This window comes from Mobula hypostoma, chromosome 29, assembly GCF_963921235.1.
Source record: "Mobula hypostoma chromosome 29, sMobHyp1.1, whole genome shotgun sequence".
NCBI classification, from domain to species: Eukaryota; Metazoa; Chordata; class Chondrichthyes; order Myliobatiformes; family Myliobatidae; genus Mobula; species Mobula hypostoma.
The window spans coordinates 21,227,609-21,241,933 of record NC_086125.1 but is presented as its reverse complement, the minus strand read 5'-3'; the positions used below and the strand labels follow the sequence as shown (position 1 = coordinate 21,241,933).

Below are 14,325 nucleotides of genomic sequence, written 5' to 3'. Positions count from 1 at the left end.
ACAGCATCAATCAAGCTCTATCGTTGTCTAGGGGTTAAATGACCAATTTCAAAATGACTCAAAGTTCAGTCCAGTTTGTAGTTCAGTTCGCAGTAATCGTTGCCATGGCGATGGACAAGGTGGGGGAAGAGAGACAGAATAGGAACAACTGATCATTCAGAACACTGCTTCACTCACAGACCAGCGAGATGGCTCACAAACAGCATTTGGGCGGGTCCTTGGTGATGTCACCTGAGGTCACCGACTGTGACCCCTCCTCCAGATGCGGTCGATCCTCTGCAGTGAACCCGGCACCCAGGCAAGGGCGGACACACACCGGGTTCCCGCTGATCGTACCTTTCCACCCTGTGCGTTGTCCGGTACTTCTCACCACTCGTGAGAGGCGCACCGCTTCCAGGGTCTCGTTACCTCGGGTGGCGTGTGTGTCTTAGCGAACCTGTCCCTTTTTATCCCCCTGCTGGGGTATCGCCTGTCCATCACTTCAAACAGTTCAGGGTTCAAAGGGGGGAGCCGCTCCAGACAGCTCTTCCTCCCACATCCCTTCATTACACATCTCCAGACGCTGCTCCATTGTTCCTTATCTCTCCTTCCCCTGAGGGCAGGTGGCAGACCAACTGCTGATGCCACTGATGCTAGCCCAGGCCAGCAAACATCTTAATTTTATGTGTATTCTCGTAACAGAGAAAATACCAGACATACCCAAACCAAAATCCATGGAAAAACCAGGAAATTTGCAGTCTGTTGAGGGCTAGGTCCATGGCATTCAAGACTAGTGATTCAAAACCATACAAGAAGTCCAAGGACAACCTTCAGAAGAGTGAAGAAACAATTCCGATTGAAGTTGGAGATGGAATATGATGCAAGTCAGCTCTGGTAGGGTTTGCAGACCATTACATCTTACAACACAAAACCTAACATCCTGAGTGTCTCCATGGCTCCCAGATGAGCTCAATGTCTTTTGTGTTGCTTTGAAAGAGAGAGTAAAACTACACCTGTGTGAAGCCTCTGTGACCTCTGTCTTGGAGGCCGGCGTCAGAACATCTTTCAAGAGGGTGAACCCTCAGAAGGCATCGGGCCCTGATGGTGTACCTGGTAGAACACTGAAAACCTGCACCAACCAACTGGTGGGAGTGTTTAAGGACATCTTCAATCTCTTACTGCTGGAGTCAGAGTTTCCCAACTGCTTCAAAAGGGTTTCAAACACACTAGCTCCCAAGCAGAGCAGGGTGAGCTGCTTCAACGATTATCATCCAGTTTTGCTAACATCTACTGTGGTGAAATGCTTTGAAAGGATGGCCATGGCCAGAACCAACTCCTGCCTAAGCAATGGCCTCAACCCACTGCAGTTAGCTTACCACCACAATACAGTACGTCTGCAGCAGATGTAATCTCACTGGCTCTCCACTCGGCTTTGGATGACAGCAACACCTATGCCAAGCTGCGGAATATTGATCAGAGCTCGCAGTTCAACACCATCACACGTGCAAAACTAATCAACAAGCTTCAAAACCTGGCCCTCCACTTCCCTCTGCAACTGGATCCTTGATTTCCTCACGAGGAGACCACAGTTAGATCTAACATCTCTCCTCTCACTGACAATCAACATTGGCACACCTCAAGGATATGTGCTTAGTTCACTTGCTCTACTCTCTCTACACTTGACCGTCTGCCTAGGCACAGCTCAAAATGCTACAACTATAAATTTGCCCATGACATAACTGTTGTTGGCAGAATCTCGGATGGCGACGAGAAGGCTGGTTGAGTGGTGTAGAAACAACAATCTTGCATTCAACGTCAATAAGACCAAGGAATTGATTGTGGACTTCAGCAAAGGGAAATAGAGGGAGCACACACTATCAAGGGGACAGTAGTGGAAAGAGTGAGCAGTTTCAAATTCCTGGGTGTCAACATCTCTAAGAAATCTTTCCTGGGCCCATATTGATGCAATTACAAAGAAGGCATGACAGCCACTATATTACATTAGGAGTTGGAGGATACTTGGTATGACGCCAAAGACTTGCAAATTTCTGCAGAAGTATGGAGAGCATTCTAACTGGTTGCATCACCATCTGGTATGGAGGGGCCACTGCACAGGATTGGAAAGAGCTGCAGAAAGTTTGTAAACTCTGCCAGTTTCATCGTGGGCATTGGCCTCCCCGGCATCGAGAACATCTTCAAATGGCAATGCCTCAGAAAGGTGGCAGCCATTATTAAGACCCCCATCACCCAGGAAAGGCTCTCTTCTCATTGCTACTATCAGGGAGGAAGTACAGGAGCCTGAAGACATGCACTCAATATTTTAGGAACAGCTTCTTCCCCTCCACCATCAGATTTCTGAAAAGGCAGTGAACCAGCCCATGAAAACCACCTCACTATTTTTTCTCCCTTTTTGCACAATTTACAGTATTTAATTTAATATTTTATGTATATATTATTGTAACATATAGCTTTTTATGTATTGCATTGTACTGCTGCTGCAGAACATCAACTTTCAACAACATAAACCAGTGATATTAAGCCTGATTCTGTTTCTAATGTGTGAAGGTGTTAATCAGCCGACGGCTTAGGGGAAGTAACTGATTTTTCTAGTGGCCCTAGATTGGATGCTATGTAGCCTCTTCTCTGATGGGAATGCGATAAACAGTCTATCAGCAGGGTGGGTGTGAGTCTTCATGATATAACTGGTATAAGAAGAGACTAGATAGACTGGAGCATTTTCCCCTGGTATAGAGGAGGGTGAGTGGTGACATTTATTGAGGTATGGGAGAAATAGTCGGTTGAATAGTCGCAGTCTTTTTCCCAGTGAAGCCAAAAACTCAAGGGTATAGGTTTAAGGTGAAGGGGAAGGATTTAAAGGGGCCATGGGGGGGGGGGAGGCTAGTTTCTTTCCCACACACAGGGAGAACCAGAGGCCACAGTTTAAGAATAAGGGGTAGACAATTTAGAACGGAGTTGAAGAAAAACTTTTTCACACAGAGGGTTGTGGTTATGTGGAATGCTCTGCCTCAGAAGGCAGTGGAGGCCAATTCTCTAGATTCTTTCAAAAAAGAGTTAGATAGAGCTCTTGAGTGAAGGGATAGGGGGAGAAGGCAGGAAAAGGGTACTGATTGTGGATGATCAGCCATGATCACAGTGAATGGTGGTGCTGGCTCAAAGGGCTGAATGGCCTACTCCTGCACCTTTTGTCTATTATATGGAATGAGCTGCTGAAGGAAGATGCACAGGTGGGTACAATTACAATGTTTAAAAGCCATTTGGACAGGTCCATTGATATAAAAGATTTAGAGGGAAGTTGTTGAATTGGGATTAGTTGAGGTAGGCAACCTGTTTGGTATGGACAAGTTGGGCTGTGTTGCATGACTCTATTTCAAAATGTTTGGTTTGGGACCAGTTGGATATCTGGTGTGAAACTGCATGGTTACACTGAATGCAATACTTAGCGATTCTGTTGTTTCTTTCCTCCAAAACAGTCATTGCGACGATGCGAAATTTAGGTCGTAAAGGAAAACTCGAAGAGGCTGGCAGAGAGAGACTGAATGAAACATTGCACATCCAGCAGCTGGACGTTTGCAGTGACCAATCAGTGGCAGAATGTCTCAGCAATGTGGGAAGGATTGACATTCTGGGTAAGGATGTGAAGGTCTCATGTCCTGCACATAAGTTCCATCAACGCACTTTCTCCCTGCTGCTGAGTTTCACAAGATCACCAAGATCACCTGTGGCAAAGAATTCCACAGATGCACCATCCTCTGGCTAAAGAAATTCCTCCTCATCTCCATTCTAAATGCACATCCGCCTGTTCAGAGGCTGTGCCCTATGGTCCTAGACTCTCCTGCTACAGGAAACGTCCTCTCCACGTCCAGTCTATCCAGGCCTTTTAACATTTGATAGGTTTCAATGAAGTCCTTCTTCTAAATTGCAGTGAGTACTGGCTCACCTACCATCAAATGCTCCTCATACGATTGCCTTTCCATCCCAAGATCATTTTCTTCAACCTCCTTTGAACCCTCTCCAGTTTCAGCACATCCTTTCTTAGATAAGGGGCCCAAAACTGCTCTCAATATTCCAAGTGAGGTCTCGCCGGTGCCTTATAAAGCCTTAGAATTCCATCCTTGTTTTTATATTCTAGACCTCTTGAAATGAATGTTAACATGGCATTTGCCTTCCTCACTACCAACTCAACCTGCAATTCATGCATGAGGACTTCCCAGGGTCCCTTTGCGCATCAGATGTTTGAATTTTCTCCTAATTTATAAAACAGTCTGTGCTTTTATTCCTTCTAGCAAAGTGCATGACCATACACTTCCCAGCACTGTATTCTATCTGTCTCTTCTTTGCCCATTTTTGCAATTTGACTAGGTCCATCTGCAACCTTCCTGCTTCCTTATCACTACCTGCCCTTCCACCCATGTTCATATTGTCCTCAGACTTAGCAACAAAGCCACAGGTTCTATCATACAAATCATTGACATACAAGGTAAAAAGAAACAGTTCCAATTCTGACCCTTGTGGAACACCACCAGTCAGAACAGGCTCCCTTCATTTCCACTCTTTGTCTCCTACCAATCAGCCAATGATTTATCCCTGATAGTATCTTTCCTGTAATACCATGGGCTCTTATCTTGCTAAGCAGTGTCGCTGATTCTCCTTCGTCTGTACTGCTTGTTATTTCTTCAAAGAATTCTAACAGACTTGTCAGGCAGGATTTTCCCTTAAGGAAACCATACTGACTTTGGCCTATTTTAAAATGTGCCTCCAAGCACCTGAAGCCTCAGCTTTAACAATTGACTCCATCATCTTCCCTTCATTGAAGTCAGGATAAATAGCCTATAATTTCCTTTCTTCTGCCTCCTTCCCTTCTTGAAAAGTGGAGTGACATTTGCAATTTCCCAGTCCTCCAGAACCATGCCAGAATCTAGTGATTCTTGGCTCCACAATCTCTTCAACTACCTCTTTCAGAACTCTTGATGTAGTCCATCTGATCCAGGTGACTTATTTACCCTCAGACCTTTCAACTTCCTAAATAACCTCTCCCTAGTAATTGCAACTGTATTCACTTCTGTCCCCTGACACTCTTGAATGTCCAGCTTACTGCTAGTGCCTTCCACAGTGAAGACTGATAAAAATACTGATTCAGTTCATTTGCCATTTTCTTATCCCCCATTACTACATCTTCAGGGTCATTTTTAGTGGTCCAATGTCTACTCTTGCCTCTTTTTTCACTCCTGATATATCTGAAAATGCTTTTAGTGTCATTTTTGATAATACTGGCAAGCTTAACTTCATATTTCATCTTTTCAATCCTTATGGCTTTTTAGTTGCCTTCTGTTTGTTTCCCATCCTCGAACTTCCCACTAATTTTTGCTCTATATTATGCCCTCTCTTTTGCTTTTATGTTGACTTTGATTTCCCTTGTCAGCCACAGTTGTGTCATCTTTCCCTTCAAATACTACTACCTTTTTGGGATGTATCTCTCCTGTGCCTTCCAAATTGCTCCTGGAAACTCCGGCCATTGCTGCTCTGCCATCATCCCTGCTAGTGTCCCCTTCCAATCAACTTTGGCCAGCTCATCTCTCGTGCCTCTGTAATTCCCTTTACTCTACTGTAGTACCAATACGTCTGACTGTTGCTTCTCCTCTGAAATTACAGGGTGAAGCTCAAAGCATTAATTTTTGTGCAGGGAAATGTAACTTTAGTCATCACGAGATATTTGCTTGCAATGAGTAATTTGAAATTTTATTCATAGGAGCTCAACATACTTCCGTTATCTATTTCCTTCATAATTTTAAAAACTTCTATAAGGTCATCACTTTATAAGGCCTCTTACACTCACAGCCTATGCAAATCATAAACACATGAAATTCTGCATTTGCTGGAAATCTTGAGCAACACACACAATTCTGGAGGAACTCAGCACGTCAGGCGGCATCTATGGAGGGGGAAACAGTAGGCGCTTCACGCTGGGGCTCTTCATCAGCACTTGAGAGGAAGGGGGAAGAAGCCAGATACACAGGTGGGTGGATGGGGTAGAGTACAAGATGGCAATAATAGATGAGGGGGAAGGTTGGTGGGTGGAGGAGGGAAGATGAAGTAAGAAACTGGAAGGTGATAGGTGGAAGAGGTAAAAGTCTGGTGAAAAAGGAATCTAATAGTTGAGGAGAGTAGACCATGGAGAAAGTGAAGGAGGAGAGGAGCCAAAAGAAGGTGATGGATAGGTGAGGAGAAGAGAAGGAGTGAGAGGGTAACCAAAGTAGGGGGCAGAAAAAGAGGGAGGGTAGAGAAATTACCGAAAGTTGGAGAAACCGATGTTCATGCCATCAGGTTGGAGGCTAACCAGACCAACTATGAGCTGTTACTCCTCCAACCTGAGTTTGGTCTCCTCATGGCAGTAGAGGAGGCCATGGACAGGCACGTTAGTTTGGGAATGGGAAATTGAATTGAAATGGGTAGCCACCAGGAGATCCGCCTTTGTGGTGGACAGGGATTTCCCTCCACAGATCCTGCATGACTTTGAGTTCCTCCAGCATTTTGTGTGTGTATTGCTCAGCCTAGGAATCTCTCCTTGTAATTCAAACCCTCCAGTCCCTCAGCAGGAACACCTAGGTTTAAGTTGATCTGCAAAGGGTGTGGGAGGGGAATTAAGAAGCTTCATTTCACTGAGCCTGGAACGGGGTGTGTTTAAATTAAAACAAACACATCACATTACAGATCCTTTCGAGGTTATAGTAGGGACCTTTTATCAATGAACCGTTCGTTACCGGAGTAGTTTGGAAATCAGAAGTGCAGCTACGAACTGAGCTCCCATGTGGCAGAAGATGCCCGCAGCCCTGCTGCAGCTACCAAATCCTAAGTATTTGTTCATATATAAGAACAGCATATACATAGGTCAGGCTGTTGTAAACTGAGGAGGATCTGTATTAAAACCTGAAAGCTTGGTAAGCTATAACCCACAAGTTAACGGACAGAGATGGGCCCTGGGAGTAAGGCAATTTTTAAACAAAACATATACATTTTGGGATTGAGAGGCTCTGGCAGTGTCTGGATGTGTTGTCCAACAGTATTCCCCCTTGAGAAAATGATAGTCACCTGCTGCAGTCGTGATGAAGATCCCACAGTGCTAATTGCTGAGGGAGGTTCATTATGCACACTCGGTGACAATGAGGAATCGGCGATCTATTTCCACATTAGAATGGGACGCAAATTTCAGGGAATGTTGTTCCCTTGCACCTATGGACTTCCTGTGTCCAGCCTATTTGGGAGAAATTTTAGAGTTTGAGGTATACTTGCTAAGACTGGAGAGCCTGGGGCTTTTCCCCTGGAGTGTAGGAGTCAGAATCAGGTTTATTAACACTGACGTAGAGTACGACACAAAATTTGCTGCTTTGTGGCAGCAGTACTGTGAAATACATAAATGATACTATAAATGGCAATAAGAAATGCATATTAAAAATAAGTAGTGCAAAAATAATGAGGTAGTGCTCATAGGATCATTATAAAGTTTATAAAGACATATAGAATCACGAGGAGCAGGGATAAGGTGAAAGGTCGGTCTTTTCCCAAGGGTAGTGGAGTCTAATACTAGAGGGCATAGATTCAAAGTGAGGGGAAAGATTTAGAATGAACCTTTTACACTTTATAAGACCATAAGATATAGGAGTGGAAATAGGCCATTCTGCCCATCAAGTCTGCCCCACCATTCAATCATGGGCTGATCCAATTCTTCCAGTCATCCCCACTCCCCTGCCTTCTCCCCATACCCTTTGATGGCCTGGCTAATCAAGAACCTATCTATCTCTGCCTTAAATACACTCAATGACTTGGCCTCCACACCCGCTTGTGGCAACAAATTCCACAGATTTACCACCCTCTGACTAAAGTAAATTCTCCACATCTCTGTTCTAAGAGGACATTCTTCAAACCTGAAGTCGTGCCCTCTTGCTCTGGAATCCTCTACCATGGGAAATAACTTTGCCATATCTAATCTGTTCAGGCCTTTTAACATTTGGAATCTTTCTATGAGATCCCCCCCTCATTCTCCTGAACTCCAGGGAATACAGCCCAAGAGCTGCCAGATGTTCCTCATACGGTAACCCTTTCATTCCTGGAATCATTCTTGTGAATCTTCTCTGAACCCTCTCCAATGTCAGTATATTCTTATGAGGAGCCCAAAAACTGCACACAATACTCCAAGTGTGATCTCACGAGTGCCTTGTAGAGCCTCAACATCACATCCCTGCTCTTATATTCTATACCTCTAGAAATGAATGCCAACATTGCATTCGCCTTCTTCACCACCGACTCAACCTGGAGGTTAACCTTTAGGGTATCCTGCACAAGGACTCCCAAATCCCTCTGCATCTCTGCATTTTGAATTCTCTCCCCATCTAAGTAATAGTCTGCCTGTTTACTTCTTCCACCAAAGTGCACGGCCATACACTTTCCAACATTGTATTTCATTTGCCACTTCTTTGCCCATTCCCCTAAACTATCTAAGTCTCTCTGCAGGCTCTCTGTTTCCTCAACACTACCTGCTCCTCCACCTATCTTTGTATCATCGGCAAATTTAGCCACAAGATCATTAATCCCACTGTCCAAATCATTGACATACATCGTAAAAAGCAGCAATCCCAACACCGACCCCTGCGGAACTCCACTGGTAACCGGCAGCCAGCCAGAATAGGATCTCTTTATTCCCACTCTGTGTGTTCTGCCGATCAGCCAATGCTCCACCCGTGCTCGTAACCTCCCTGTAGTTCCATTGCTAAGCAGCCCTCATGCGCAGCACCTTAGCTTTGGCCTATCTTGTCACGTGCCTCCAGGTACTCCGTAATCTCATCCCTGACAATTGATTCCAACAACTTTCCAACCACTGTATTGTTACGATAACTGCGTTGTTATTGTTTTACCTTATTCTAGCTCAGTGCACTGTAATGATTGAACTGTATAAACAGTATGCAAGACATGCTTTTCACTGTACCTTGCTACGTATGACAATAATATAGCAATCACTAAGGAACACACTCAAAATGCTGGAGGAACTCAGCAGGCCAGGCAGCATCTATGGAAATGAATAAACAATCAATGTTTCAGGCCAAGACCCTTCATCAGGACTGGAAAGGAAGGGGGAAGACACCAGAATAAAACGTGGGGGAGGGGAAGCTGGAAGGTGAAAGGTGAAGTAATCTGATAGAAGAGGAGAGAGGACCACAGAAGAAAGGGAAGGAGGAGGGGACCCAGGGGAGCTGATAGGCGGGTGAGAAGAGGGAAGAAGGGAGGGAATTATTTTTTTACGGGAAGGAGAAATCTATATTCATGCCATCCAACTAGAGGCTACCCAGACGGAATACAAAGTGTTACTCCTCCACCAGGAGGGTGGCTTCATCGTGGCACAAGAGGAGACCGTGGACCGAGATGTCGGAACGGGAATGGGAATTGATATATTTGGCCTCCGAGGAGGAACCGCTTTGGGCGGATGGAGTGGTCCCTCACTAGCGTAGAGGAGGCTGCATCGGGAGCACCGGATGCAATAAGACATCCCCAGCAGATTCGCAGGTGGAGTGTTGCCTCACCCAGAAGGACTGTTTGGGGCCCTGAACGGAGGTGAATGGCCAAGGGTAGCACTTAAGACGCTAGCAGGGATAAGAGTGGCAGTTTTCCACACCAAGGCCAGTGGGTATATGGAGCAGGCTGTCAGAGGAAGTGATAGAGATGGGTAAAATTAGAACATTTAAAAGACATTTGGATAAGTACATGGATAGAAAAGATTTAGAGGGCTGTGGAGCAAACACAGGCAAATGGGGCTAGATCAGGCAGGCAACCTGGTCAGGGTGGTCGAGTTAGGTCGAAGAGCCTGCGTCCATGCTCTAAGTTCTGACTCTTGAGTAAGTGTGGTGCATTTTATACAGGGGGAATTGGTAGTGGAGGAATGGCTAATATATTTGCAAGAAGTTTGGGGCTCCTTATTTAAGAAAGGGTAGGCTTTGGAGACAGTCCAGAGGAGGTTCTCAAGAATGATCCCAGGAATGAAAGGTATGAAGACTGTTTGATGGCTCTGGGCCTGTAGTCGCCGGAGTTTAGAAGAATGAGAGCAGATCTCATTGAAACCTATCGAATATTGAAAGACTTAGATAGAGTGGATGTTTCCTGTAATGGGGGAGTCTAGGACCAGAGGGCACAGCCTCAGAATACAAGGATGTCCCTTTAGAACAGAGATAAGGAACTTCTTTAGCCAGAGGATAGTAAATCTGTGGAATTAATTTCCACATATAGCTGTGGAGTCAAAGCCATTGGGTATATTTAAAGCAGTGGTTGATATGTTCTTGATTAAGAAAGTGTGTCAAAGGCTATAGGGAGAAGGCAGGTGAATGGTGTTGAGAGGGATAGTAAATTAGCCATGATGGAATGGTGGAGCACACTCAATGGGCCAAATGGCCTAATTCTGCTCCTATATCTCATAGACTTGTAACAGAGGGGTACCAATGCAGAGGGTGCTCTATCCTTGAAGTTATTGAGCCTGAAGGATGTTGGAACTGAGCTCATCCGGCGAGTGGAACATATTCCATCACATAACTGACTTGTGCCTTGTCAGGAGGTGAAGTACAGACTGCAGGGTACCAGGCTCTGCCTCACTATCCATCACAGTGCCTGAATTTCTGGCCAAAACATTGATGGATGATGGCAAAGCCACTGAATATCAAGGGTGTGTTGTGAAATTTGTTCTTGTTAATGTGCATTGCCTGGCACATGAGACCATAAGACTATAAGACATAGAACCAGAATAAGGCCATTTGGTCCATCGAGTCTGCCCTGCCATTCAATCATGGCTGATCCTTTTCTTTTCCCCCTCAGCCCCGCTCCCGGCTTCTCCCCGTAACCTTTGATGCCATGTCCAATCAAGAACCTATCAAGCTCTGCCTTAAATACACCCAGTGACTTGGTCTCCACAGCTGCCTGTGGTAACAATTCCACAAATTCACCACCGTCTGGCTAAAGAAATTTCTCCGCATCTGTTTTAAATGGATGCCCTCTTGTCCTAGACTCCCCCACCATGGGAAACATCCTTTCCACATCTACTCTGTTTATGCCTTTCAATATTCAAATGGTTTCAATGAGATCCCCCCTCATCCTTCTAAATTCCAGCAAGTACAGACCCAGAGCTCATATGATACCTTATATGATAACCCTTTCATTCCTGGAGTCATCCTTGTGAACCTCCTCTGAACACTTTCCAATGCCAGTACGTCTTTTCTTAGATGAAGAGCCCGAAATTGTTCACAATACGCAAGGTGAGGCCTCACCAGTGCCTTATAAAGCCTCAGCATTACATCCCTGCTCTTGTATTCTAGACATCTTGAAATGAATGCTAACATTGCATTTGCTTTCCTCACCTCCGACTCTATCTGCAAATTAACCTTTAAGGAGTCTTGCACAAGGACTCCCAAGTCCCTTTCCAACTCTGATTTTTGGATTTTCTCCCCATTTAGAAAATAGTCTGCACATTTATTTCTACTACCAAGGTGCTGACCATGCATTTTTGAACATTGTATTTCATTTGCCACTTTCTTGCCCATTCTCCTAATCTGTCTAAGTCCTTCTGCAGCCTATCTGTTTCCTCATCACTACTTAACCCCTCCACTAATCTTCATTTTATCTGCAACAAAGCCATCTTTTCCATCATCTAAATCATTGATATACAGCATAAAAAGGGAGCAGTCCCAACAGTGACCCCTGCAGAACACCACTAGTCACTGGCAGCCAACTAGAAAAGGAGCCTTTTATTCCCACTCGCTGCCTCATACCAATCAGCCAATGCTCTAACCATGCCTGTAACTTTCTGTAGCTCTTAATTTGGTAAGCAGCCTCATGTGTGGCACCTTGTCAAAGGACTTCTGAAAGTCCAAATATACAACATCCACTTTTATCTATCCTACTTGTAATCACCTCAAAGAATTCCAGCAGGTAAACAGGCAAGATTTTCCCTTAAGGAAACCATGCTGACTTTGTCCTATCTTGTCCTGTGTCACCAAGTACTCCATCACCTCATCCTTAACAATTGACTCCAACATCTTGCCAACCACTGAGGTCAGGCTAACTGGTCTGTAATTTCCTTCCTGCTGCTTTCCTCCTTTTTTAAAGAGTGGAGTGACATTTGCAATTTTCCAGGTCCTAAAGCAACATGCCAGAGTCCAAGGGTTTTTGAAAGATGATTACTAATGCCACCATGATCTCTAATGCTACCTCTTTCAGAACCCTAGAGTGCAGTTCATCTGGCCTGGGTGACTTATGTACCCTTAGGTCTTTTAGCTTTTTGAGCACCTTCTCCTTTGTAATAGTAACAGTGTCCACTTCTCTTCCCTTGCATCCCTTCAATATCTGACATTCTGTTGTGTGAATGTTACTCTAGCCAATCCCTGTAAGGTTTCTAGGTCTTGTGATGTGCACGCATGGACTGTTCTTTTTGCTGTGGAATCAGAAGTGGAGCTGAGCATGGTGCAATTATCATGATCATCCCAAATTTGAGCTTATGATGGAAGAAAAGTCACTGATGAAGCAGCCAAGGGTGCTGCCCTGAGCAAGTCGCACAGAGATGTTCTGGGACCCTGACTGACCACCAGCCACCGGAACCAGCTTCCTTTGTGGACAGCATGACTTCAACCTTTTGACCAATGTTACCAGGTCTCGAGACCTCGAGTTACAGGGAGAGGTTGGGCAGGCTCGGAGTTTATTCATTGTAGGAGACTGAGGGTTGATGTTATAGTGGTGTATAAAATCATGTGGGGCAAAGAGGAGTGAATGCATGCAATCCTTTACCCAGAGAAAGGGCAAAGTTTAAGGTGAGGGATTAACAAAATTACAAGGGATGTGAGGGGCAACTTCTTCATGCAATGTGGAGGGTGTATAGAATGAGCTGCCAGTGCAGGTATAAACGTGACACTTAAAAGACGCTTGGGCAAATACATCAAAAGGAGAGGGTGAGAAAGTAGGCCAAATATGACCAATTGAGTTTAAAAGGGTCTCGGCCTGAAATGTTGGCTCCTTATTCTGCTGTATAACTGCTGCCTGACTGCTGAGTTCCTCCAGCATTTTGTGTGCGGAACTAGATTAGAAGGCCATCTTGGTTAGCAAGGACGAAGTTGGCCTGTTTCCATGCTGGATTCTTTACCCCTTGATGCTTATTGACATTTATGTTACCAGGGCTGCTTGATGCAAACTCAGTCAAATGCTCCCTTTTTGAGCAGGAGGAACAATGAGCTGAGTAACCCACTGTGCCTTAAATTCCTACAATTCCATTTATCAGACCTATAGGTTTTGAGGAGAGTCGTAAACAAAACGAATCAGAGGCTAGTGAAGGTTGATTAGAGGAAGTCAGATGTGAAAGAAACCAGGGCTAGAGAGGCACTGTAGATTAAAAAATTAAGCTTTAAAGACACTATAAATAATTTTCACCTCTTTGGTTTTACCTACAGTTATCTTTTCCTCGGGTTTACTCCTTCCATATCTGAAGACAAATTCTTCAAACAGGACCAAGATTATTAGCCTCTATTACCTCAACCGCAGAATTAAGTATGTTTACCCCATGAATAATACTTGACACATTTCCACATCAAGGGAACATGAAGTGTGTCGATTTTAAATTAGAATGGAACGCGTTCTGCTTTCAGTACTTTTATTAATTTGTCACTTATTTTAAAACTTTTCACTTGGAGATACAGCACTGTAACAGGGCCTTCCAGCCCAATGAGCCCGCACCTCCTAATTACACCCATGTGACCAATTAATCTATTAACCTGTACATCTTTGGAATGTGGGAGGAAACTGGAGCACCCGGAGGAAACCCATGCAGTCACAGGGAGAACGTGCAAACTCCTTACAGATAGTGGCGGTAATTGAATCTGGGTCGCTGACGCTGTCAAGGCAATAGCATTACACTAACTGCTGTGCTACCACGCTGGCCCTAAACAATTTTGACTATTAATTCTTCGACTTTATTTGTCTAGTGAACAACGCAGGGGTTGGAAAAATTGGCCCCATAGAGAGCCTAAGCATGCAAGAAATCAAGGACATGTTTGACACAAACTTTTTTGGCGTTGTTCGGATGGTCAAGGCAGTGATCCCGGATATGAAGAGAAGAAAAAGTGGTCACATTGTTATGATGAGCAGTGTGATGGGACTTCAAGGTATCTGATTAATGGATAAATTTCTCTTGTTGATTGTGGTGAGCGTTCTGAAATGGGCTAGGATATTCAGATTTGTGTTTTAGTGAGGTATGGTTCAAAGCCACTAAAATTTCTCCCTGCTTGGATTTTGAGACTCTGAACAGCAGGT

General features: G+C 44.6%; 1 protein-coding gene across 1 annotated transcript in view; it reads left to right on the top strand.

Annotated features, from left to right (window-relative positions):
- rdh8a (retinol dehydrogenase 8a) overlaps positions 1 to 14,325 on the top strand; it is a 49,829-nt gene that overhangs the window by 20,192 nt on the left and 15,312 nt on the right. The window contains exons 3-4 of the mRNA XM_063035612.1: positions 3,471 to 3,626; positions 13,998 to 14,177. Coding sequence (XP_062891682.1) covers positions 3,471 to 3,626; positions 13,998 to 14,177 — 336 coding nt within the window. The remainder of the gene's footprint in view (positions 1 to 3,470; positions 3,627 to 13,997; positions 14,178 to 14,325) is intronic.